A 27,469-nucleotide genomic window follows, 5' to 3' on the forward strand; every position below is an offset into this window, starting at 1 on the left:
GGCTGTTTTGTTAATAGTTGTACCTCAAGGTTTTTTTTATAATGTGTATGTAGACCAAAATTCATAGAAAATCACAGATAAAGGATCCTTTTTTCAATCAATGTAATTTCTGTACAATTTAGTAGAGACTTCATTTCTAGAGATTATATAATGATAAACTTGTATATTTGATGCCTCTTCTAACTACATTTTAATTTGTAAATTTTTACTCAATTTTCCAAATTTATTTTGGTTTTATTTTCCTTATATCTTTTGTTCACAAAAGGAAAGGTAAATGTTTCTCTAAATGAGGAACATATTTTGAAAATTAAGTATTCTTTTCTTTATAACACTACTTTACTTTTGTTAGTTAATATACTTATTTAATCTAAGTTATTAGAAATAATCATGGGCTGTTATTCAGCAAACTAATTCCATTTGAAATTGCTGAAAATTTGAATGTTTATGTGGATATTTGTTCTGTAACTAAAGGGAAGAGAGGGTGAAGGGAGGGGGGCGGTGAGAAGGTTTTGGGGAATTTTCCCTGAGAATTGTTCCTGATCCCTTGTCCCTGCAAATAATTAAATAAGTTATATTAACAAATTCAAAGAAAAGCTTGAAAACATCACAAAACAAATAAAGAACAAATAATTTTAACATGATCTTGTGATATTAAAATTTGATGTCCCAACTAAACCTACAAGTCACAAGTTGACCTTCTTAACTTTTATCATTTCTTTGAATAGTTGAACTTTACATTAATACAGTAAACATAACACCTAAATAGAGATATTTATGTACTGAGATATGCATGTAAAAATTATCTTTAGAAACCTCTCCTTGTCATTTGTAAGTACTAAATATGGAGTCAGACTAGTTAACCCTTGTAACCTAACTTATCTAAAGACTTACAGTCGACTTTGTATCATATTTAGTTTATTAGGAAGTTAGATAGATAGATAGAAGGACTATGGCTGCAATTTTAGGTTTTGAAATATTTTACGCAAAATTCTTCTGTAAGTTCTGTTTAAAAACATAAAGTACCTTTACTTAATCTCAAGGGATAAGATAATGTAGGATAAAATGATGTACACCTATAATTATTATAAACAAAATTACCCCTAAGGATAGACCGTGTTTATGAGACTAAATGTATATTATTACAAAAATATGCAAATTAAATATTTGTATCTATTTCATGTTAAACTGCATTAGCTATCAAATCCACAGTAGTTTATAGAGTTTTCAAGTGTTTGATAGCCTGTCATAAACATACATACATACATTACACATTTTTACTGGTTGTTTTAATCATTTAAGTTTGAAGTAAAAAAATATACAAGTAGTTTTTATTTATAATGGGGCTTCTATCTTGATAAAAGCATCATAAAGTAAAGATTTAGTAGGTAAATTTTATTTTGATGTATGAAAAATGAAATGATAAAAAATAATTAGTTTAGGCTATTTTTAGATTTAGCCATATAAAAAGATACTCTGCCATCCATTTCTTCCAAGTGTCTTTTACATTGCACTTTATTATTTTATTAATAACAATCACAGCATAATGCATTTGAAAAAAAAAATTTGTGTTTCATTAAACAAGTTTAATTTTTAGATAATCAGAAAATCATACCAACCTGTAGTAAAAAGGAATGCATTATATTTTGTTAAAGGTATCAAAAACATTAGGCACTGACGTCTTTTCGTAGATTTCTTTCTTATAAACAACATCAACTAAAGGAAAAGGATAAAAGTAAAAGAATAGAGGGGGCATCTTTTATATGTAACTTTGTCCACAGGTAAGGACTCTATCCCTATTTTGAATTGGGTATTTTAAAATCAGCTAATAGCGTTGGAAATATAGACACATCCAAGTCCCTACAAAAGAACTGAAAGCAATTTGCTAGCAAACTAAAAGGGTTTAATCACTTGGGCCAGGCATTTTGTCTCGATTTTATATTTAAAATTATTCATTTATTGAAAAAGGAACTAAAATTGACTAGAAAAAACTAGCAAAACAAAATGTGTATTTATCGTAAGGTTTTTATAAGACAAATGACCGGAGATAGAGAAATCAAAGAATATGGGATTATTTAATTTATGTTATTCTTTCAAACAATTGACTGCAATTGATCTCTCCCTCCTAGCTTAAAATTTAAAATTTCAATGTCTAAACTTTAAAATTTATAACAAATTATCTGAAAACCTATCTTTTATCTGTCACTGATTGCAATACAAATAAATATGGAATTATAAAAGAAAACAAAGAGGAACAATAGCCAGCACAAATAAATTGGAACAAATAAGTAGTAAATATTTTTGTACTGAAAAGCAAATATGCTCGATATTTAAAACTTACCTTTTAAAAATACAAGAACATAGGATTTCAATAGCAATGAGGTCTTTTAGTTAATGTATGATTTTTTATTTTGATTGAACACCTTTTTAAATGAGTTATTTAAGCAAACAAAATTTAGCATAAATGGATATTTAAATCCCAAGGTATTAAATGATCATTTAATACCTTGGGATTTAAATATCCATTTATGCTAAATTTTGTTTGCTTAAATAACATTCTATTGCAACAAAAAGGTGATGTTAGCAAATAATTTCTTGAATAAAATCATAAAACGTTTTTTCATTTAATTTTCATTTTTTTCACTGTTGTGTTTTTATTTGACATTAAAAATAAAAATCATAAAAAATCTTCCAAATCAAAGAGAAAAAATCTTTGAATTATTGGTCAATTTAAGTTCAAAGATTTTTTTATTGTAAAAAGTTAATTTTTTAAAAATATTTTAGAAAAAAAATCTTCTAACAAAAAAAATTATCATAATCCAAGATGGCGTCAATACATGTAAAATAATATTTTCAAAACAAAAAATTAAAACTTGAATATCTTTTTTCACAGATTGAATTTCAAAAATCGGTCTGACAGTTTTTCCAAAGTCAGTATGATCTATCGAATGGAAAAGGTTTGAAACTGATAGAACATTTCTTTATACTAAAACATATTCTTTCTCCCGTTTTTTCCCACACTTGCAAAAAATGAAATTCAATGAAAATTAAATGGTTCCCACACTAAAAAAAAGTTCCCACGGGTCCTAAAAATGAAATTAAATGAAAAACATATGTATCATTTAAATGAAAATTAAATGGTTCCCACGCTCAAAAAATTTTCACACACATGAAATTCTTGAAAAAACCTAATTAATTGAATATTTAAACAAACTGAATATCGCGTTTTTTGCAATGGAATGAGTTATTTAAGCAAACAAAATTTAGCATAAATGGATATTTAAATCCCAAGGTATTAAATGATCGAGCGTTAGCTCATCATTTAATACCGAGGGATTTAAATATCCATTTATGCTAAATTTTGTTTGCTTAAATAACATTCTATTGCAACAAAAAGGTGATGTTAGCAAATAATTTCTTGAATAAAATCATAAAACGTTTTTTCATTTAATTTTCATTTATTTCACTGTTGTGTTTTTATTTGACATTAAAAATAAAAATCATAAAAAATCTTCCAAATCAAAGAGAAAAAATCTTTGAATTATTGGTCAATTTAAGTTCAAAGATTTTTTTATTGTAAAAAGTTAATTTTTTAAAAATATTTTAGAAAAAAAATCTTCTAACAAAAAAAATTATCATAATCCAAGATGGCGTCAATACATGTAAAATAATATTTTCAAAACAAAAAATTAAAACTTGAATATCTTTTTTCACAGATTGAATTTCAAAAATCGGTCTGACAGTTTTTCCAAAGTCAGTATGATCTATCGAATGGAAAAGGTTTGAAACTGATAGAACATTTCTTTATACTAAAACATATTCTTTCTCCCGTTTTTTCCCACACTTGCAAAAAATGAAATTCAATGAAAATTAAATGGTTCCCACACTAAAAAAAAGTTCCCACGGGTCCTAAAAATGAAATTAAATGAAAAACATATGTATCATTTAAATGAAAATTAAATGGTTCCCACGCTCAAAAAATTTTCACACACATGAAATTCTTGAAAAAACCTAATTAATTGAATATTTAAACAAACTGAATATCGCGTTTTTTGCAATGGAATGTTTATTTTGAGGTAAAGAATACCTAGTCGAAAACCTTAATATCATATTGTTTTGGCAATATAAAATATGTTATATCTCTCTGTAACTTCTCTAATGAAATAATAATAATGATAATTAAATATTAATTTATACAAAAGTTAATCATTAAGTGACCTTTACATAATAATAACTTTGTCAACTTGGAATAATTAAAATATTTCTGTATATACTTTAACTTTACCAATTTATACAATAAAATGTTGTACGTTAAAAATAAAAAAATAAGTATGACTTAATAGCAGTATTTAATATAACACTATCTTACACTTTTGGTTATTATATTCGATATTTAATAGTAATGCATGTCTATGCCGTTTAAAAATAGACATAAACAGTTATAAAGAAGCTCACAAATAAAAGTCAAATTTTATCAACTGCCCTATTAAGATTCATTATTTTTTATTGCTCTTTTTTTCAGTGTCAATTCTAGTGAAATAAATTCGGGTATAGTCCCTTTCGTGGCAACGCTCGTTAAGGGGCGATTCGTCGTATTTTCAAAATGGCTTTTGATAGGTTATTTTAGGTTAGGTTAGGTTATATTGGGTTAGGTGATTGCCCGTAGGGTTAGGCAATTGGCCCCGCAGGGTTAAAGCCCCCGTATGAGCTAGAAATATTAAAAAAAGCTACTGTGAAAATACGAAGAAAGGTGCGTTGCCACGAAAACGACTATATCTATAATTTCAGTAAAATCTGCATGTAAATATAATGAAATAAGGTTATTAATGCAGATTAATTGTATAATTTTAGGATGCACAATAAGTTCCGCAATTTTTTTCCTTCATATTTTCGTCAGTTGGATAAATCAGTACTAAATCTGAATTGTCCATTTCATTTGCTTTCTTTTATGATGCTTCCTCCAACCATTTTTTTCTTTGGCTCATATGAAACTTGAGTAGTTATGACACTTTTGTGGAGACTAAGGAACACCTTTTGTAAGTACTTCCTGGGCGCAACTCATTTATTCAAATTGTTCATTTTCTTTTATGGTGTACGTTATTTTATGTTGCTTCCCTTGACATTTTCTGTTAATATTGAGTAGAGAAATACAAGATTAATAAAAAAAGGAATAAGAAAAGTCAACCATTACCAGTTTTGTCCCTATTGGCCTCTATAGGCATTTAAGGTTTTTTTGTGGGGTTACTTTTTTCTCTTGGGATTGTGGTAATAACGTGCTCTAGAATAGTTATAAACCGTCCCTGGACCTATGGGAAGACACACACTCACACACTCTAAAGTGGATATCGGTTTATCCGTTAGCTAGATCCTTCGGTACACACAGTTTTAATTACTTATCATCAAAAGTTAAAAATCAGCTGCGGTACTAAAATAAAATATGAAATTAGTTGCTATGAATTGTGCCGTACTTGTTTATTCTTTGTTGGCAATCCACACATGTTAATATGTGTGTCATAGTTTTTCTGTGTATCATCTCTTTGTGTGTGAATTTTTCTGTGTGGTAACAATTCTGTAAGTCGGTGTATATTTTATGTGTAAGAGTGTGATTTTTGTGTGCGTATGCGAGCGCGTTTACGATCTTTCGATTGGCAGCTGTTATATAAACGAATACAAGCTGGTTTTAAGATTCCAATTTTTATTAAAAACACAATAGAAATTAAACCTTTGACAGAATGATGTTTAACTGTTATCATATAATTTTAAACTGCCCTTGGAAATTGTTATCCTGTTCGCACTGTGATTTTACTTTGCTTTTAACACAACTTTTCCTAATTATGGCATATATTTTAAATTAAATATTAGCAAATGCTTAGAAAGTAAAAGTGTGAAAAATGAAATTAATAATTTTCATTTTTCATTTATTTTAGTTATACAATAAACTATATTTAGAAGATTTTGATATATAAATAATAAACTTTCATCTACCTCATTTTTATGACGTCACATTGCTGATCAAAGATCTAATTTTGCAGTTGTTAATCCTTATGCATGATATATCTGTCTGTCTATATCGTCGAATGATGCCAGTGACAAGAGCATTTTTGCCTAATATTTGCATAAACATTGAGGACAAAATGAGCATTTATATATCAATAATATAAATTTATTGTAATTTTAATATTGATATTACAGTTTTATGTGGATATGATAACAGTATAAAAGTTTCACAGAGATTAATCATTAAATTCCAGAGATTAATTGTTTAAATTTAAAAAAAATGGCTGCCTTGAAGACTCCAAAAATTTTTATTGACCTATTGAGTGCTTTGTAAAGTTTGACTAAGTGGTGGGAGGGGATAACAAAACTTTCTTTCTCTTTGTTAGGGTAATCAAACCTTTTTTTAACACAAGCCAACATTGAAAAAATAAATTCTCAAAAATATGTGAACCAATTTTTCAAATTGACCCCCTCCGTAGGCGCGACTGACCTAATTCTAGAAAATGTTCTTTTTAAGGCTTCACAAATGGGTTTAAAACTGTTGTTTGTTCGTTAAACAAATTACAGGAAATTTAGATTTTTTTGGATAAAAAAATTACCCCAATGAAAAGCCATGGCATGGAAGAAATTTAAAGAAAAAGGAAGAATAAATAAAATTTTAAATTTATATTGATTATCTCTGTACTTAAAAGTAATATATGTAAAATAATTCATGCAGAAATGTGTGACTTAAAATTAGTTCTAATAAACTTTTTGGTTTTTATTATTATGTTTAGCTACATGAATATATAAATATCAAGGATGAGAACATCCATAGCAACGAATCTCAGAAATCAAACTGTAGAACAAACGAACATGAATATTTGTATTGTGTCAAACTGTCAAAAGTAAATAAGCAGAATATCAATCTAAAGGTATACTTAGTGTTGTATATAAACTTGCTGCAAAATTGCGTAAATATAGGATTCTTTTTAAGGATAACTTAAATTTTTAGGACTTGAGTAAAGAAATGCTTTGCTAAATATATTGTACCCTGTTGTACTAGTACTTAGACTAATCGGATGATATAAAAATGTTGTCAAAATGTTAGAAAATAACAGAATGTTTTAAATGGACGTACGGACTTTCTATTAACTTTCTGAGTTGCTACACTTTCTAAATTGTACCTAACGGTTACATAAATAATCATCCAAAGTTTAAAATAAGAATACAAATTTTGGTAAGGTTACATTACAAACAGACAATCTTTAAAGCTTTAAATTCTAAAAGACAAAACTGTACATGGAAAGAAAAATAAAAAATCTACCATAAATTTTATAATTTTACTAATTTTTAAGTTTTTGTGTGTGCTAAAATCCTTTTCATGAAAAGTGCAATAACTTGACATAAATATTTCCAACATGAACATGTATATTATGTATATTTCAATATCAGGGACAATAGAGTTTTTAAATATAATAAATTTTGATTTTATAGTAATAACTACGACAGCAAAACTGCCTGTAGAGACTTAGAAACACTGTATTTCTAAGGATAAAAAGGTACTTGTTCGTATGACAGGACTAATTATAAGAATAAAAAGCTGTAAATCTATAAATAATGTAGATTCTAGATTGTATGGAGGCTGTATAATTTCGATAAAAAGACACATGCATAATTATAAAATAGCTTCACTGATAAAATTTGATTATTTTAAACGAATTTAAATATCATTTCATTTTGATATTATTGTTTCAAATCCTATCCTTAATATCCCTGATAAATTTGTATATAATTGTAAATTTAATTATGCATGGACATACACTCCCTTACACACACATACACACACACACGCACACACACAAACACACACATACACACATGCACATACGACTACGAGCAAAAATGCAGGAACCCTTATAAGGTTTCTACTTAATTTAAAGACTTTTAGTTCAAAACTTTTTACTTCGATGACAACTTTGTTATAAAAGGCTAAATTTAAATACTTGTTTGAATAATTTCGATAAATTTTTTAGAATAATATCATATTGAAGTAGATATTTTTATGCGAACCCAAATATTGTTTTCGAACGGACTGATTTACCTTTAAGAATTGTATTTTTTTTGGATAATTTTATAAACCTTATATAAAAGTAACAGGATCTCTGCTTGTCTGTACTGAAAGATCTCGCTAACCGCTGAACCTAATGTGATTTTCATCTTGGGTCCTGGAAAGGTTTATAACATTTTTTTGGGCGGGGGTACCCAAATGGGCTGGGGGGATTTTACTTTTTCAATTGCTCCTAGAGGCCTCTAGGCGCGTAGCCGCTAGTAAGTTATATTTTACGCAATTAATTTATAGAACAGTTTTCAAATAAATATATTTACGATTTACATGAATAGGATAATCATTTTATTTAAACTGCACAAATGTTTTCTAAATTCCATTCGAAATATGACAAAAAGAGTTGATAGTTTTTAAGAGCAGGGATAAATAATCAAAAGGTATATATGATGATATGATATGATATGATATTTAATCCTGTGCAACTGCGCGCCTCTTGCACGGCAGCTTGCAGGCCTACATGACCATTTGCACCAACATACATTACATTAATGGCCTTAATAATAACCTTATTAATTACAAAATTTTAAGCTAGGGGCGCTAACTCGCTGCTGGTGCCAGTACAGCGAGTTAGCAACAAATATGTTTATTAAAAATTATAATAATAAATCAATGTAGGCTGCAGCTGCTGGACAGTTACACTTGACCCATTCTTTCTGGTTCCTCCTTAGCCAAAAACTGGTCGGCTCTTAGAGGTCCTGCGGGCGTGCAGGACCCTTCTGGGGTTCCAATGGGGGCTTGGCTGTCCATGGGTATGGCCGCTGTTAAAAAATAAAAGTATTCATCAATTTGTTTTTATAGGTTGTAATAATACTAGTGGCTGCGCTCCTAGCATCTAGAAAAGATTGGAAGATTGAACAATTATCCTAAAACCATTCCAAGACTTAAATCTGAAGATTAAAATAGCTTTAAATCATTCAGGTGCCTATGTGAAGCATCCTTAAACTGGAGAACTTAATCGGTTATGTAATTATCGAAATCTTAAGCTTCAGACACAAAACCTTACTACTTTATATGATAGGATACAATTTTTATTCAGCACACATGTAAATATCCGCTGTGGTATAAAACTTTCTATGTCTGGCCGCGCCCTTAAATGTTGTTATAGGTTAATAGGAAATGATGCATTGATCCATAGATAAAATAATAATTTAGATTTGTCACTGAACTTTTAATTTTTATTCCATTTTCTTGCTGTATATTTCTAATTCTATCGTGTTTACCCCTCCCAAACTTTAAAAATCCTTATTTTACCCCCCTTAAAATTAAAAAAAAAAATTAGTACCCCTCAAACCTTTGAAACCCCTCATTTTCACCCCCAGAAAATAGTGCTTAGATGTCCTTGAGAATACAGTCTCTATTAAGTTCATCTACACACTGCTTATTGCACAGTTTCTCTTCAAATGGAATGTGCAGATTCCAGGTAACTTATTAAACAAACATAAACACACTAACTCTCTTGCTGTCAATATAATCTATTTTAGTGCTATTATTTGCTAAGTCTGGACTGATTAATATTTAATATACCTTGACTAAATATATATTGTGTTGTGAAGAATCTTGCAGTAAACATGATAGAAGCAGCTTACAATGCCTGTAAAAAGTTGCGCCATACAATACAAATGACCAAAGATAGGCCAGTAAACATTTTTATTGACCAATTTTTTGATTGGTAATTTGTATTGAATGACGTCATTTTTTGGTCCTAGGACAAACGAAGGAGTCCCAAACGTCGGAGTGGACAAACGCAGGAGTGGACACTTAACCTATCCTTACCTATTTTAAACCATATTTTAGGTTTTTTAAATGCCTAACCCCTGCAGGGGGCTTATTTGTATATTCATATCTTAACCTAACCTAACCTGTATAGAAATACGTAATTAAATTAATATTTTGACACTCCTGCGTTTGTTCACTTCGACGTTTTTTTTATAGTCACTATAAGCTGCTTCAACATGCTTACCTTTTTCAAATGGGGAATCAATTAAAAAAAATTGTAATAATATAATTTTGCGATAATTTGTATCCATCCAATATCTGATCTATGTCCCCTTTTTTGCTGTGATTTGAACGGAAGTTGGACAATTTAGATTTGTCTGATAGTTCATCTACTCCTTCTCTACAGATAGAGAGAGGGGACAATGAGCTGTTTATTACACTAGCCCCCAAAGTTTTATAATAGCGTTTTCTTAATCGTTGGCTTATCAACTTTGGGGATTATAGTAAATTTTAAATTGGTTGGTTCTATAACTTGAGTTAATAACGTTTAAATCTCTAATTCTAATCTACAGAAGGGTAATTTTGTGTATCCTCATTAGGGATGTGCATCAATTTATCGGCCATTGTCTTATCCCTTTAAATCCCTGCCTTCTTTATGATAAATGTTTTATTCTACATTGCAGAGCGTTCGCTTTTAACAAAACAAACCTTTGACAAGATTTTAAATATGTTATTTTTATTTTCAAATTTAAAAGATTTTCAAAGTATGTGTGTATTGCTGTCAAGTCTTTAAGATCTCGTATATGGCTCTTCTTTTCAAAGAATTATCTTATAGGCACAGATAAAGTTTTGAGAAAATAGGGCGAAGAGTAATCATGACCATAACTTTCAAAGGCTAGTGTGTCAGCCGCTAGTTTTGCATAAAAATCATCCTTAATCTATTTAGATTAAATATAAATTATTCTCATTATAATAAGATAAATAGCATGATACCATTGTCTTTGACTAATTTTATACGGCTTTTATAACTATAAGAATACTATCATAATTTCTTTTTATTAAGTCTTATCAAGAACAATTTTCTTCGTAAGCAACGCAGGAAATGTTAAACAAAATAATTCTAATTAAATGCATTGTTTAACTTACACAGTCAGAGATTTAAACATACAATGTGTGCATCTTGTGTGTGTGTTAAGTTCATTTAGTGTGTGAATAAAGAGAAGCTGCTTAGAGACTTTATTCGATTTTATTTTGTAAAATTAGCTACGTAACTATAAAGTTAGTATTTTATATGAAATTTCTTATAGATTTACTTTTTTCAGATATTATAAAAATGATAATTTGGTAGCACAAGAGAAGACTTTTTCTAAATCTAGAAGATTTGTGATAAAAAATCTGTCCTAGACTCGTGAATGAAGGATCAGCAAGTGAATGAGAGGGACTGATTTTATGTTTTAAGGATTTCAGATAGTGGACATAATGAAGTAGGTATGTGTCACAATTGTGTTTCTACAAAGAAACAATGAAGCTAAATAGTAATAATAGCTAAATTTTCAAAACTTTTTTCTTCCCAAATTCCTGAAGGTAATTAATTGTTAATTGTTTACTTTTTAGCGTCTTAGAATTTTTCATGTTTGCTGTAAGTTGTTCTAAAAATTGCAAAGATTTACAAAACTGAAGAGTGGCTGGGGCTGCTTATACTTTCTTGTTCTTTTTGCACTACTTGTGCTACTTTAACTGTACCATTACTAGCAGGAACAGGAGAAAGGTTTTGCTGTAAAGTATTTTGTTATTTTTGTATAAACACCGTATTTGTGATTAGGTGACTGTGTCTATAGTTGAATGGATGATTAGTGAGTGAGAGGGCAACATTTTATCACCACCTCACTGCACAGGTATCCAATCATTTCTGCACTTATATCAATAGCGCAGACAAACCTGACATAATCACAAAAGCATTTGATCATCGAAGTATGGGACTCTCATTACAAAATTTTTAAATGTGAATATAAAACAAATTCAGCTATTAATCAATAAAGATAAGTCACATATATTCCATTGATTTATCATGTAATTATTTGATTAATGGATTTTATAATATCAATACTACTATATGTTATAAGGGCCAAACAGTACCCAAACCCTCATAAGGGAAGGGAACACTATTTATTTTTCAAAATTAGAGTTAAAGCCCCTTTTAAGAGCTTAATTTTGCTATTATGTACTTATTTCCTGTTAGAATTATACCTTTGAGCTTACACATATTTATGCTTTTTTTGGTTTTACAGAATTGATAACACACCTATTATATAGGAGAACCAGTGAGAATGGAGAAATTTAGACGTGGATAGAAACAAAATATCCAATACTTATTTTTCTTAATTGGTTGGAGAGAAAAAGTCACCATGGTTATCGTAACTAGGGTAAGGAGATTTTTGTTCCCTCGCAAAGTTTGTTCTATAAAGACCTAAACAATTATTGATAACCATCCTTTAAAATGGATAAAAAACCGTTGAAAACACAATAATCGTATTTTTTAAATGTCAACAAAAAATGAAAGTCACGGGTTAAATTAATTTATCTTTGGTCCTGATTTGCTGAAGGAACTATCCAAGGACCTAATCCTGTAATTTTCCTATCTGCAGATAATTGTCAACAAAAATCATACGATAAATATATATTAAAGAAATGAAATTAGATTTTAAAATAATTTTATTTTTTGGTTTAAATACATTTAACTAAAATAAAAGATTTTTTAAAAACATTTAAAGATTTTAAAACATAAAAAAATTCAATAATCTACAGAATTAGTTAGATTTTTATATGATTGAAAGTCAATAGAGTACACATAAATATTTCAAGAATGTCTTCAACTGACTTGGTGGTCTTTTTTTATCATTAGGGTATTTTCAATAAGTAGAATTGTTAAAATGTATAATGCATTTTACTATCACACTTTAGCTTTAAATGCAATGAAAAATAATTCTTGATAAATATGAACAGTTAGTGATAACTAAAACTTTATAGTTAATTGTATTCGTTGGCAAAAAATCTTTGGAAACTTTTTTGTATTTTGATTGGTTGGTTAGTTAAGTTGAGTGTCCAAGAATTGCAACCATTTGAACCATTTCAACTATGTGATCTACAGAAGAGGTTATTTTGTGTACCATCATTGGGGATGTATAATTTATCGACCATTGTCTTATCCCTGGAATGTTTTTTAATTTATTTTTTTTTTAATGAAAAGATCCTTTACTAAAAACATTTATTTAAATGTTAAGCTTATAACCGTAGAATTGATAAACTTATTTGATAATTCGCATATTAATTCTAGTAAAAGCTTGAGAAAAATTTACTGACCTATACAAGATTTGTTAAATTATTGTGATTATTATTAATATGATAATTCTAAATATAATACAGGAATAATATTTATATATACAGTAATTTAATACCATTTAAAGACCTACGACCATTAAAGCTCGAAAAGTTATTTATTGTTGACAAAAAAAAACATGTATTATCTGCCTAAAATATATTTTTACATGCTGTATCCACTTTTTTCGTGGAATTTATACTCTTCCTGTAAAAGTGTTAAACATGATTGGCTGTTGACAATAGACAAGAATTTCTGGCACACTAATGACCCTACAAATGTTTATTCAAAATTACAAGAATTATGCCATTTAGAAATTAGGCATTAAAGCTTTAAAAAATGATATTAGAAAACATGCTGAATGTAAGCCCCTGTTGAAACACAATTCTATCAGTTAGGGCCAGCAATATAGGGTATATATAAAGAAAGGGCTATCGTTGCCTCTTATCGACTTTTTAGTGTAAGAGGAGGGAGAGGAAACATTTGACTGTAAATTACACTGGTGCCCAAAGTTTTATAACAAGGTTGCCTAAAGAAACTTTGGTATTTCTATTGAATTTTGATTGGTTAGTTCCATACTAGTAGTATTTCTCAAAAATAATTTTAACCAAAAGGAGGGGTAATTTTATTTATCATCAATGTGGATGTATCAATTTATCTTTCTTTGTCAAAACATATGATCCCTAAATTATTGGAGCCAATTTTCTGATATTTATAAACATCGAAACAATGGGCAACAGTAAATATTAGATGTCTCTTGTATCACGCAGTTTGGGGCTTAAACCTTACTAAAAGAAGTCTAAAAACTATCTATTATGTAACCAAATAATATATTTTGAAGCCAAGTGTTATGCAGCAATCAATTATGTTAGAAAGTTTTCGTTGAAATATTAACTTTTTAGGAACTGTTCTCACTTTTTATTTATTATTTTAAGTTTCGAGAGTGCACTAGATGTCTTTCAATATTTATCGGTCGGTTTGTCTTTAAATGAAAATATTTTCCTGATAATTGTTGAATGTATAACATAGTTAAGTAGACGTTAATATAGATACTCAAGAGTCTACCCACCACTCTTACTAATATTTTAGGTTTGAAAACTAAAAGTGAAAAATAATGGGGGTAATTTTTCTAGGGTGGGTACCTTTCCCCATAATAGACCTATGGGAAGCTAAATTGTAAAGAAGAACCATATCGGTTTAGCGGTTGTTACTTTAATATAGGGATTATTGTATGCTTTCTACCTTTAACTTTAGATTATGGATTTCCTTCTTCTATTTGTTATTTTTTAAATTTTTTTCATTTTTCTTATTTCCTATTATGTACTTTCGTTTAAATGATAATGTGTTTTGAAAAACCAGCATTTTAAGTTCTAAAAAGGCATAATAGATTATTTAAGTCATTAGATAGAAAATAATGACTTTTTTAACTTCAAATTTCAAAATCTCCAAAATCTTATTAATAATAATTAAGTTTTATCAGAAAAAGGAAGCTGACTTAAATCTGTAGAGTATCTTCGCTCCAAATACCCCCCCCCCTTAAAAAAAGTACCAATCTTCTTGGGGGGAAAAACTTCATGAGCTCGAGTTTTCTATTGATTAAGAATTGCATAAAATTACCCTATTGCTATACTAGTGCAAACAAATTACATATCTTAATTTTTTTATTTGATTTAGCTGTTATATCTATATTTCATGGTTGATGGGGGAAATCAATTAAAATTGTACTATTTTACTCATTTTTTCCACTTGAAAGTGATAAATTGCTATAATATCACTAGCGCTGCTTCTACATAACTTGGTTTTCCACGTACGTCTGATTGGACGACCATTATACGTCCAAAAAAGAAAATACATTTAATAATTCCTAACCAAAAAAACACATATTATAGTATATTATACCTATCCTTTATACATAACATGATGTCTATCAGTCTGTCTGTCTTGCGTATCATCATGAATGTCCTTGTTCTCTAGCAATAAATATGTACTTTGTTTAGATACAGTTCAGATATTTCACAACACCTCATAGGATAGACTGGAGTTATTTAAATATTATTTCATATTTTGTCATTATGTAGCAACTACGCCTCTGGAGGCCTCTAGGGTCATTTGAGGGGTTGATGAGAGTTAAATTCGACAACCCATTTTTTTATTTTTGTTTTTAAAAAGTAAAAAAAAATATTTTTTCAAGGGGGAGGGATAATTTTTTCTAGGGGCGATTTGTCTTTGGAGGGTGGTGGTATCCTCTCTAAAATAGTTATAAACCTTCACAGAACTTATGAGAAGCTACTTTGTAAAGGAGAACCATATCGGTTCAGCGGTTAGCGAGATCTTACGGTTTAGACACATATACATAGATCCTGTTACTTAAAACACAACTTTTAATTTTAACCCATAGTGAAATGTTTTATCACACCCACCCTGATAACATTTTTAAAAACATTTCACTAATTTACCCTGTCTAAAACTAATGTCCTAAAATAGTCGTCTTTTATCCTTCTCATCCCCTGTAATGACATGAAATATTTTCACGCTGCATGGCCTACTGTAATAATCTACAAGGTGGCTTTTCATTTTATATTGAGTATCACTGTGTAAGTCAACCAAGGATATGCTAATGTATTATACTGTAATCTATAATACAAAGTAGAACGATGTCTGTCTGTTTGTTTGTTTGTCTGTCTGTCTATCTGTTTGTTTGTTTGTAGCGAAGGATCTCGCTAACCACTGAACCGATCGGGTTCTCCTTAACAGGGTAGATTCTCATATGTCCCTGGAAGGTTTATAGCTATTTTGGGGGAGGGTACCACCACCCTCCTCCCTAGAGGAATTAAATTTTTTTTAAATTTCTCAATTTTAGAAAGAGAGTTCAACGAAAAACAAACATTAAACGTAATTTTTTTTTACTTTTTCTTTTAAAATCTAAAATAAGAAATTGAATTACTAAATTCGACTCTCTCCTCCTCAAGTGTCCCTAGAGGCCTCTAGGGGCGTAGCCGCTAGTTGTAAATAAACTACTATCTTGAGAACAGACATATAAACTTTTAACCATAGCTCACAACAATTAGTCAATATTTTAAAGTAAATAAACTTATTTTTTTTAGCGACTTTTTAAAAATTAATTAAATTAAGTTTTATCTTTTTGTCATCTAAGATGATTGTATTTTGGACCTTATCCTCTTAGAATTTTTTTTTCTATTTTGAAAATTTGAGTACCCCCCGGCCTCCCCCCCCCCCCCCCCGACAGCGATCAACTATTTTAGGTTAGGTTAGGTTATAGGCTAGGGAGCCGAGCGCGGCGGCTAGGCAGGCAAGGGGGCCGAGCGCTGCGGCTAGGCAGGCTAGGGAGCCGAGCGCGGCGGCCAGAGTTCTTAGTTTTTCGCTGTCGCTAAATTATCTATACACTTGATGGTTAAAAACGAATCAATGTCTTGTCTGTAGGTTTTTATTTAATAATACAAATTTTGTATAAAGTTACTAGCAGATACGCCCCTAGCATCTGGAAGATCAGTATTCGACAGGGCAGAGGGGGGTATAAAATAGCTTAAAACGATCCTAAGACTTAAATGGAAAAAATAGCCTAAAACCATCACAGGACCTATATGAAGCCTACCTGATATAAAGAACCCAATTGGTTCCATGGTTATAGAGATCTTAAGCTTCAGACTAAAATATGAATACTTTATATGATAAGATTTGAATATATTTTTTAAACCGATTTTAAAAAGATAATATCTTTTTCTCTATAAACATTATCATCAGTTTATATTTATGAGAAGAAAAAATTTATACTTGGCCACCCTGTTTTTTTGGTCGAATGAATCCGCAGAATTTTGTTAAAAGGCTGAACTAGAGCAATCATACAAATTTCACTGGTTAGGTGTCCCTGAAAAGCAGCTGATCTTGTTATTTAGCAAACTATCCTAGAACTTAACAACTAAAGTCATTCATATGTTGGCTAAGGTATTCACCTATTATGTGGTAGCTTATTTGGGACATTTTATATTAGGATAAATAATTTTACTCTTCTGCAAGTGGAATAATTTTTTTCAATCTATCAATTTTAAATTAAATCTTTAATTGTAAATTTAGTATGAACATCTTTTTCTGGTTTGTGCTGATCATATAATGTGGAGGAACAAATTGTCAAATCTTCCATGAAAAATGATTCATCAATGTCAATTAGTTATCTCACATATCTATTTAACCATCCTTTATACTTTTGTCTATCTATTGCAACTATGTTTATCTTTTTGTCTTTCTGTCTATCCATTGAAAAGTCCAACCTATTTTATTATTATAATATCTGTCAAAATACCACATTAATGATAATTTAACTTATCCATCAACGAGTCTTTCTCTCCATGTTTATCTATCTCTTTGATTATGGACAGTTCAATTAAAGAGGGTTCTTTCTTAAATATCTTTATACATATTTTCCATATATTATTACTTATATCTTACACCAGATTTTCATGCTCTCTAATAAAGTGAAACTTGCAGCGGGCTAAAATAACAATTCCCCTTCCAACCACTTTACTCCATTCCCTCTTCTCCCACTGGTTGAATTAACAGCCCAATAAACGAGTTTCATGTCAGCAAGCTAAATTGACGACAATTCTACAATATCCATTCCTTGATTATATGTAAATTATATCTGTTTTGAAAAATGTAAAGTGGCAAATGCGAATTGGATAGAAAGATAATATTAACAGGACACAATTTTTATTCAATGTTGATTGGAGAAATATAATGGTTCTTTACCTTCATGGCTCACTGGACACAATGTATAGGAATTACAAGATTTAACCTCCTTCCTTATATTCTCTCCACCTCCCCTTTTTTCAAGGTCCCTAAATTGTTACATCAAATCATTGATTACAAAAAAGGATCATATTGCTATAAACTTATATCAACGTTGATATGATTTTTCTTTGAATTTATGTTTATAGAAATGTTAATGATGTCAAAAAAAAAATGAAAAAATATCTGTTAGTTAGTACACATAACTTTTTCAAGATTTCAGTGAAACTTTACCATTCATTATTGACAAAATGAAACAAATTATATTGTTTGCTGAATGTTTTCAAAATTTTCAATCGTAAAAAATTAAAAGAATAAAAATGTTTCCTTGTTTTTAGTTCCATCAAGTGTACACTTTTGTTAAATTAGACTTATCCCCCTATCTGCTAGGGGAAATATTCACCCCCCATTCTCTAATTATGTTGAGGATAATTTTCTACACCCCAACAATAAATTTAAAAAGAATTTTTGCAAGAATTAAAAGGCTATAGTTATGTTTTAAAGTTTAAAGTTAGTTCATTTTCTTTGTGCCTAGCCCTGCGGGAAGCCCAAACCTTGTTGTCTTGATACCTTGGCCATTAAAATTTTTTGTATATCTGGTTGGAGGGTTTTATTCCACTGAGTAGTTAAAGGGATACTGCAGTTAATTCTTGGTATAAAATTAATAGGGCTCCTAGGCTGCAAGTTCACAGAATTTCTGCAATTACAATTTACTTCAAGTAAGAACTGTTCAGTCAAAACTAAATATTTTGCTAAACAAAAATATGTAGTAGCAAAAAATATTAACTAAAGAGCATCTACGATTCTCTCTTTTCTCTTAGGAATTTTTAAAATTTACTATTATTATTTTATTTCTTTTGTTGTTTGGTATTTTAAAGAGCTTTTCTTCTTTCGAGCTAAAATTTTTATAATTTTTGTATGAATAGATTTGATGCATTTAAACTAATTCTAAATTATTCAAATTCATGATTTAAAATATTTAGCATAGAATATGTAAATTTTACATTTTTAACCTTAGAAAAGGAGAACAAAAATGATAAATTATAGATAAGTCGATCTGTTTTACTTTTTCATTTATACATTATATTCTTAATCGTTGAATGAATGATTAAAACGACCAAGCTAATATTGCTTGATTCACTTCTACAAGAGATACGATTGATAATGAGTATTTTTTACCTGAAATATATTTCTGAATAATAAAGTAGACCTCTTCCTTTTAAATTAGGTTGAGAAAGGTTACTAACTGAATGGTTTATTACTAGTTGATTCTCCCAAGTTAGAGTAACTTTGTGGGATGCATCATATCTCACTTCCAACTTAGCCGTAATATTGTTAAAAGGGAGAGTGAAATCTTTTTAAAAATGAGACATTTTCGGGAGGATGTTACCTCAAACCTACCCCTTCCCCCCTATTGGACATCGCATGTAGATAAACTTTACATACGCTTTTCTTTTAACTTTATAAGGGAATTAAACTATCCCAAGACATACATGAAGTTTACCAAAAAAGGATTGTAGATAAATATATCAATAACTAAACCTATTAATTTAGCACAATCTATTAATTTCCTGTATGCTAAAGCAATTTAACAAAAGAGATAAATGGATGATTTTTAACTAGATTTGGAGAAGACTTAATTTACAATGGGTTTGATTTAAAGTTCGATACATAAATATTTTATTCAATCAACAAAGCAATTTTTATCTGATAGTAAATAGAAGCTTAAGATTAAGCAATGAACAAACTATTAAATGCATTGATATTAGATTTATTAAAACACTAGAGAAACATTATTAAAAATTAACTTAAAAAGCTAAATTTATTATTATGTTTTGACAAACTTTAAAATATTTAGATTAAGCCCCAAGAGGTAATGAACTGCGTTTGATCAAACCATTTTTTTTGTGTTTTAGAAGACAGACAGGCATCGTTCTACTTTTTATTATAGATAGCATATACCTTTTTGCTTATTGCTTAATGTGAAGGGAATTCGCAAAAAGTAATTTCTAGCGATTATCTTTAGGAAAAGCCGAGAAAATCCATTTGTAATTCTTATCTCGGCTACACCACATTGTATAGAAAGACAGACAATAGAAATGATATTATAGATGTTCATTGTCCATAAGAATCTTTAAATGGTATTTTATTTTCAATAAATTATCTTAATATTAAGATATTAAAATTTACAGGTAGATTTGTGACGTAGGAACACAAAGCAGTTGCTAGGTTGCCCAAACACAAACATACTTTCTATCTGTGCATACTATGTCTATTTTAACACCTACAACCCAGTGCATTTACGATGACCTCTTTTAAACATCAGAGAGATTCTAGAGTAATCAAACATTATTTTTAAACTTATAAAACTACATTACATTTTTACGTCCCAAACGTTGGAGGGGACAAACGCAGGAGTGTTTAAATATTAATTTAATTAAGTATTTCTATACAGATTAGGTTATGCTAAGATATGAATGTAGAAATAAGCCCCCCGCAGGTGTTAGGCATTTAAAAACCTATAAGATGGTCTAAAAAAGGTTAGATTAAGTATCCACCCCAACGTTTGGGACTCTTGCGTTTGTCCTAGGTCCCATTTTTATATGTAGATCAAACTAAACCAAGTCAAAATTTTATATTACCATATTTATTGCAAAATTTCCATGTTAGCATCAAACTTTAAAATTTCACTATTAGCATCATGTTTTTACTGGGTGCTGAATTTAATCCCTTAATATTTAGAGTTAATAATAATTCATCATTCTTTCTATTGTGAATGTAACAGCAAAAGTAATAAATATACTCTTAATTTAATTGTCTAATGGCTAATTCTATCTTAAGATAGATCGGGTGTGCGAAAAAAAACCTTATCTTTTGATGCCCCTTTATATAGCAGGCCCAACCCTACCAAAACATGCCTTAAATACACAGCAGTGTGTATTGAAAACAGCAAAAAAAATACCTTTTAGAAGCAAAGTATTTCTTTTTGTATGCTTATCTGTGTGTAAAATTGAAATCAATTTCGAGTCATTTATCGATTTCAAACTTTGGCGTACAAAAGGCAAAAGTCCCTATTAACTATAGCTTGGCCACTAACTATTTTTAGCTGCCATGTACGAGCTGTAAAAATTAGCATGTAATTTTGCACCCTGATTCTGAGAGAGTATTGCAATTTGAATTTGCAATATATGGTGCTATTCTGTAGGCAAAGAAAATAGCAAACCAAAATTTACCACTGTTTTATAAAATTTTTATCAACTGAATGCACCTACTTTTTGTTTGGGCATGACCGTACGTCTGTTAGAATGTCCAGGCCCAGAAGAATAGATATCTACGAAATAATAATTGTAGTTTTAAAATCTAGATTTGAATGTATCTACAGAGTTTCAGTTTTACAATATATTAAATTAATTTTTAAAAATTGGATAAAATTGACTTGAAAATTGAGTTATTTTTAATATCCTTTCTCACATTGGAATTAAATTAACACATTTGGTTGCCTGCTTTGATTGTTTCTTAATCTTTCTAATAAATAATATAAGAGAGTTTAAAAAATAATCTTTTATCAAATTAAGAATGGCTAATATTTTTTTTTATTTTGTGTACATTGCATAAATACCTATAATTTTAGCCGCCCATTGATCCGCCTACACGATGCGTGCGTGAAATTTATTCCCCATATGTGGTGGATGAAAATTATTTCGGCCAACTCACAGCAATCTGATCTGTAGATAGAAATGAAGAATAATCAATAAAATTTATTATAAAATAATATTGGTTACGTCCCTTTTTAAGTGAGGGATGAATGGATTCTGATCCACCTTATTTAGTTTTGATTTTAAGAAGTAAATAATTAAAAATATTGGGAGGGAGGTTTAGATTTTTTTCTTGGGGGGGTTTCTTTTGGAAATTTTATAGCTCAAAATATCTATATAAAAAAACGCTCGTCGGTTAGTGGACTTGATCTTCCGTTACAGAAAGACAAAAATTCTGGCAATTTTATATGTGGATATAAAATGTTTAGAAATGGGTATAATATTCCTTTCATGCAGAGACGTCTAAGGGGGGGAGGGGAGGCGTAAAGGGGTGATTACCTCCCTCCCTCCCCACAAAGTGAATTTGGGGATGCCGTACTAAACCCCATATTTTTTTTACCCCCCCTCTCGCCCCAAATGAAAAAGATTACCCCCCCCCCCAATAAAAAAGCTTAGACGTCCTACTTTTTATGTATCACTTTTTTAAAAGATTGAAACATATGACATACAAGTCTCAAAATATGAAATTTATCCACTAAGTTTAAAAACCACCTGAACTATCCAAAGTTTTCAAGTCATATTGTGTGAACATAACAATATAGGATGACAAGATAGGAGCCATAGTTACGTTTGGTTGGCATGTTTCTATATTTGTAAATTAAGATCTCATGTATAGTTCTGGAAATAATACCTAATGGACTAAGTATTATCAAGTTAACCCTACCCCTGGTCCGATCGTTCTTTCCCGGACCTTCTTTTTACTATTGTAGACAATGGGAATCAATATTTAAAGTTGAAGCAGCTTACAGTACCTACTAAAAAATGACGTCATACCAAACAAATTACCAATGATAGGTCAGTATACATTGTAATCAACCAATGGTAAAATGTATTCTAGTCTATCATTGGTCATTTGTATTATATGACGTCATTTTTTATTGGTTATTATAATCTGCTTCTTAATAGTTTGAAATTTACTTCATAATATGACATACCTACCACGATACCTTACTTACAGAATAGCAATAGTTTTATTTGTCAAACTATATGAGTAATCTTCTTTAAAGATACCTCTTTTCTGAATAAATTTATCTTCCATTGTTAATACTTTACTAAGAGATTAACTTGTCCAGGACCCAAATATGAAGACCTAATTGTCATATGATTTTTAAGATATTCTTGAATTTTGATAAACATGTACAATCGAACACACACATATCCTACTATGCTAGTATACTAGATATTCAATAATAAAGATTAAAGAAAAGCTAAAACATTTCTTAAATGAAGTGAAGACCCTCTTTATTTTGTATAATAAATTAGACTTTCAGTACTAATTACTATTGATGACAATTCTTATCTCAAAAAAGTTGACGCTTTAAGATTAGACGCAAACCGACACAGATACAGATAATAAGTTAAAAAATATTACAGACAGAATAACAGATCTATAGTATAGATGTATATACAGATAACTACCTCCCCCACTTTTCCAACGACCTCTTTCCCCCGCTAGCAAATTGTTTTCTGCTACTTGGTTGTGTTGATGTTCCCCAACCTATTGGTTGATTTCAAAGATCCAATTGGGAGCCGGCACAAAGACATTGGGATAGGGATGTACAGTTATTTAACCCCTTTCTCCTCTAGTGTTTTTCTCTAAAGGCAGAATAATAAAACTAACAATTACTTTCTCTTTATTCACAAACTTTTAAAAAATACATAACTATATAAAATAAACTAGAGTTGGCTCGATATAATTATCTCCCTATTAGCTAGTTTACTATATGCATATCTATTTCTTAATAAATCTATTTTCCTCACCCGGCATTACTATCTAAAAGAAAGTAAATATTTAATAATTTAAATGATTTTAAAAAGATTTTTTAAATTATATTTTTTTCTTTACATTACCATCACTAAAGGGTTAATGATGCTGATTATAATTTTAGTTTAATATTTGACCACACAAAATGTCGCCACAATCGAATTCTTTTAAAACAGAGTTTTCTTAAATTTATTATATTATAAATTTAAATTTTCTCTTTTATGATTAGAAATTAAATACATCAATATAAGGTAAATAGCTACATGAAATAAAAAAAAGGAATTTATTTTTAATAAAGTAAAATAATGAGTCTTATCGTTCTGGGCAATGAGAGTTTATTATGGATTATTGGAGCACTATGAGTTTTAGTCAAATATTCCTTGGAAAACTTGAGCTTGTTTATAGACATTTATTTCCTATATAGATCTGACATGGATCTTGAAGCAAGTAAGCAGGCCGTTTTGTACATGTTAAAAATTGGAAGATTTCATTAAATAAAAGTTATCGCAAATATACTTAGTAAATAAGATATCTAAAGAAAACACCGTTTTAATAAAATGAATTTTTTTTGCACTGCTTATGAATATAATTGTCCCTTTATCTAGTTTTTTTTTGGTAAATATGTCTTTATGTATATATAATGTATTATCTAGGAAAAACATAAAAAAATTAAAGAAGAATTTTAATTCATACGTAAGACGCTACATTTTGAAATTAACAAGACAAGAAAACGTTCACTCCTTGAAGGGGTGATGATGTATTCAAAGCAATGAACCCAATCTGCCGCATAACTAAAGATTTGAACATAGTCATAAGAGTAAGGGGAATGCTATGAACCTTAAACAATGCCAGCTCTTAACTATACTCATTTAGAGCTACTTTTTAATTCATAATTGTTGTGTTATAAAACAATGTAGCGTTCTAGTCATATATTAAATATTAAATACGCTAAGGAGAGATAAGAAAAGACTAGGATAAACAGTAGTAATAATTCTACAATCAGTACTATACGTAATCATAACTAAAAACTCCCAAATATCATGTGATAAAATAAGAAATATAAGTAAAATTGGTAATTCTAAAATATGGTTAAAAATGTCAACAAATAAATCAACAAGGTCGATGAGTCGCGATGAAAGAAATCTTCAAGTTATTATATTGGTATGTTTGTTTAATGTACACAAAAAGTGTTTTAATCCAAGTAACAATCTTTAATTTCTTATGCAAGTCAAGCAAATTGGAATGGAACTTAACAATAGAAAAGTTTGTGACCTAATAGTAATTCTTTATTTATCTACCCCAGATCTTAGTTTCATCTTAAATTGTTAATTTAAAAAAAAGAACGATGAAAATGTAAAATAGATATGTACATGTTATTTTTATTATCTAAATTATTTTTTTGCTTTTTGTTTGTATATTCCTAATTAATGTTTGATTTTGCGTGTTAATGACGTATTCGTTATTGGTGGTTTCTTACTTTTATCTTGTTCCCTTATTCTCCATGGATAGGAAAATAAATTAGTGGTGTTCCTCAAAGTGCCTAGTTAAGCACAAAACCCCCCTTCCCCTTACTTTCAAATATATCCTATTATATAAAGTAGTAAGCGTTTTTTGTCTGTTCCTAAGGATCTCGCTAACCGCTGAACCGATATTGTTCTCCTTTACAGTGAAGCTTCTTATAGATCCTGAAAAGGGTTTAAACTATTTTTGGGGAGGGAGTCTTCACCCCCTCCCCCCCCAAAAAAAAATTATTTTTACTCTTTTGAAACTCAAATTTAAAATGGTATGAGGTCCACTTTTCCCCCTCCTACCTTAAGTGCCCCTAGAGCTTTAGGGGCGTAGCCGCTAGTTTTAAATAAAGGAAAGTCAATTTTTCGTTTGTTTGTTTAATATGCTTGGGTTAGGTTAGGTTATATTGGTTACTTAGAATTAGACGACCGCAAATATACATAGCGCAGGGGTTAGGCATAAATAAGTTGACCCCTTCCACTTTTTTTATTTATCTTTAAAAAAATGTTGGGGTTTTTAGTGCTTGATTAGCACTTTAAGAGAAAGTATCGGTATTAATCGTAATATTCGTAATTTAAATCTAATTTGTTTTGTAATACAATTGTTTTTGTTTAGGGTGACTATATCTGGATAGAACCAGTTTCTAGTCGAGAATTTGATGTTCCCATTGGTGCCAGGGTAATCACTGCAGAGGGTAGGAGTATACAGGTATGATATTTGATGTTTATATTGGTGCCAGGGTAATCACTACAGAGGGTAGGAGTATACAGGTATAATATTTGATGTTTATATTGGGGCCAGGGTAATCACTGCAGAGGGTAGGAGTATACAAGTATAATATGTGATGTTTATATTGGGGCCAGGGTAATCACTGCAGAGGGTAGGAGTATACAGGTATAATATTTGATGTTTATATTGGTGCCAGGGTAATCACTACAGAGGGTAGGAGTATACAGGTATAATATGTGATGTTTATATTGGGGCCAGGGTAATCACTGAAGAGGGTAGGAGTATACAGGCATAATATGTGATGTTTATATTGGGGCCAGGGTAATTACTATAGAGGGTAGGAGTATACAGGTATAATATTTTTGTTCATATTGGAGCCAGGGTAATCACTGCAGAGGGTAGGAGTATACAGGTATAATATTTGTGTTCATATTGGAGCCAGGGTAATCACTGCAGAGGGTAGGAGTATACAGGTATAATATTTGTGTTCATATTGGAGCCAGGGTAATCACTGCAGAGGGTAGGAGTATACAGGTATAATATTTGATGTTTATATTGGAGCCAGTGTAATTATTAAAAGGTTGGGACTAGAAGCAAGTTTAACATTTTAGAAGAAATATGTTCTATTTTCTAAGACATTAATTGTCAAATACCTTGTAAAAATCAAAACTTCACTTTTTATTTCTTACTTTACTTGCATTTAGATATTATAAACTCATCAATAAACAATTTCTGAAGAAAAAACTAATATATAAAAACATTTTGACAGAGCCAAAAATTTAATGCTTAGGTTGTAGACGATGACGGGAACGAGCAGCGGCTCACTCCAGAGCGGCGGATCAAGGCGATGCATCCGACCTCCGTCCATGGGGTCGAGGACATGATCTCCCTGGGAGACCTGCACGAGGCTGGCATTCTCAGGAATCTTCTAATCAGATACAATGATAATCTTATCTATGTAAGTATTTTTATCATTAATACCTGTGAATTACACGACCTTTGTGTCAGGGATCTAAAGGGATCAGACAATAGCCGATAAATTGATGTACATTGCATCCCCAATGATAATGCACAAAATTACCTCTTCTGTAGATTAAAATTAGTGGTTGAAACGTTTGAATACCTAACTTGATAAATCATCCAATCAAAATTCCCCAGTCCCCAAAGTTTGTAAGCCAACGAATAAGAAAATATTATTTAAAACTTTGGGGACTAGTGTAATAAACAGCTTAATGTTCTCCCTCACTTTGTTTTTGTCACTTTTTACCTCTTGAATATGAACAGTTTTAAAGTGACAAGAAAACTTTAAATTGACAAAACCATTTGAATACCCAATTATTTAATTATTGGATAAATCTTCCTAATAAAGTTGTATTTTAAAGTTACTTTATAATGTACTTTTAAAAATATCTACTCAATCTATTATTTACTCTTTTCAATTATAATTAAATCCTCTTTGTGACTAGTTACAATAATTAGAAATATCCTTTCATCCTTTTTAATTAAATTTGATTTTGATAAACACGGATTTTAGAAACAAAAATTTATATATTTTAGATGAATTTTTTTTTTCATGAAGAGAACATTAATCTTCATTTTTACAAATTAAAGAATCGCAGCTTTTTACAATTAGAAAATGTTTAACAAAACGTTCA

At 29.8% G+C, this 27,469-nt stretch overlaps 1 protein-coding gene across 5 annotated transcripts in view; it reads left to right on the forward strand.

Moving 5' to 3' along the window:
- Positions 1 to 11,143: 11,143 nt before the first annotated feature.
- ck (unconventional myosin-VIIa ck) overlaps positions 11,144 to 27,469 on the forward strand; it is a 104,572-nt gene continuing 88,246 nt past the window's right edge. For 2 of the 5 annotated variants that reach the window (XM_080150401.1, XM_080150402.1), the window contains exons 1-3: positions 24,563 to 24,737; positions 25,701 to 25,793; positions 26,605 to 26,772. In XM_080150401.1, the coding sequence (XP_080006527.1) occupies positions 24,672 to 24,737; positions 25,701 to 25,793; positions 26,605 to 26,772 (327 nt within the window). In that variant the 5' untranslated portion in view covers positions 24,563 to 24,671. Of the gene's footprint in view, positions 11,306 to 11,639; positions 11,713 to 12,130; positions 12,241 to 24,562; positions 24,738 to 25,700; positions 25,794 to 26,305; positions 26,349 to 26,604; positions 26,773 to 27,469 lie in introns of those variants that run through there. The other 3 variants (XM_080150403.1, XM_080150404.1, XM_080150405.1) reach the window with 3 other exon arrangements.

The sequence above is a fragment of the Acartia tonsa genome, chromosome 2 (genome assembly GCF_053477335.1).
Source record: "Acartia tonsa isolate MP-2025a chromosome 2, ASM5347733v1, whole genome shotgun sequence".
NCBI classification, from domain to species: Eukaryota; Metazoa; Arthropoda; class Copepoda; order Calanoida; family Acartiidae; genus Acartia; species Acartia tonsa.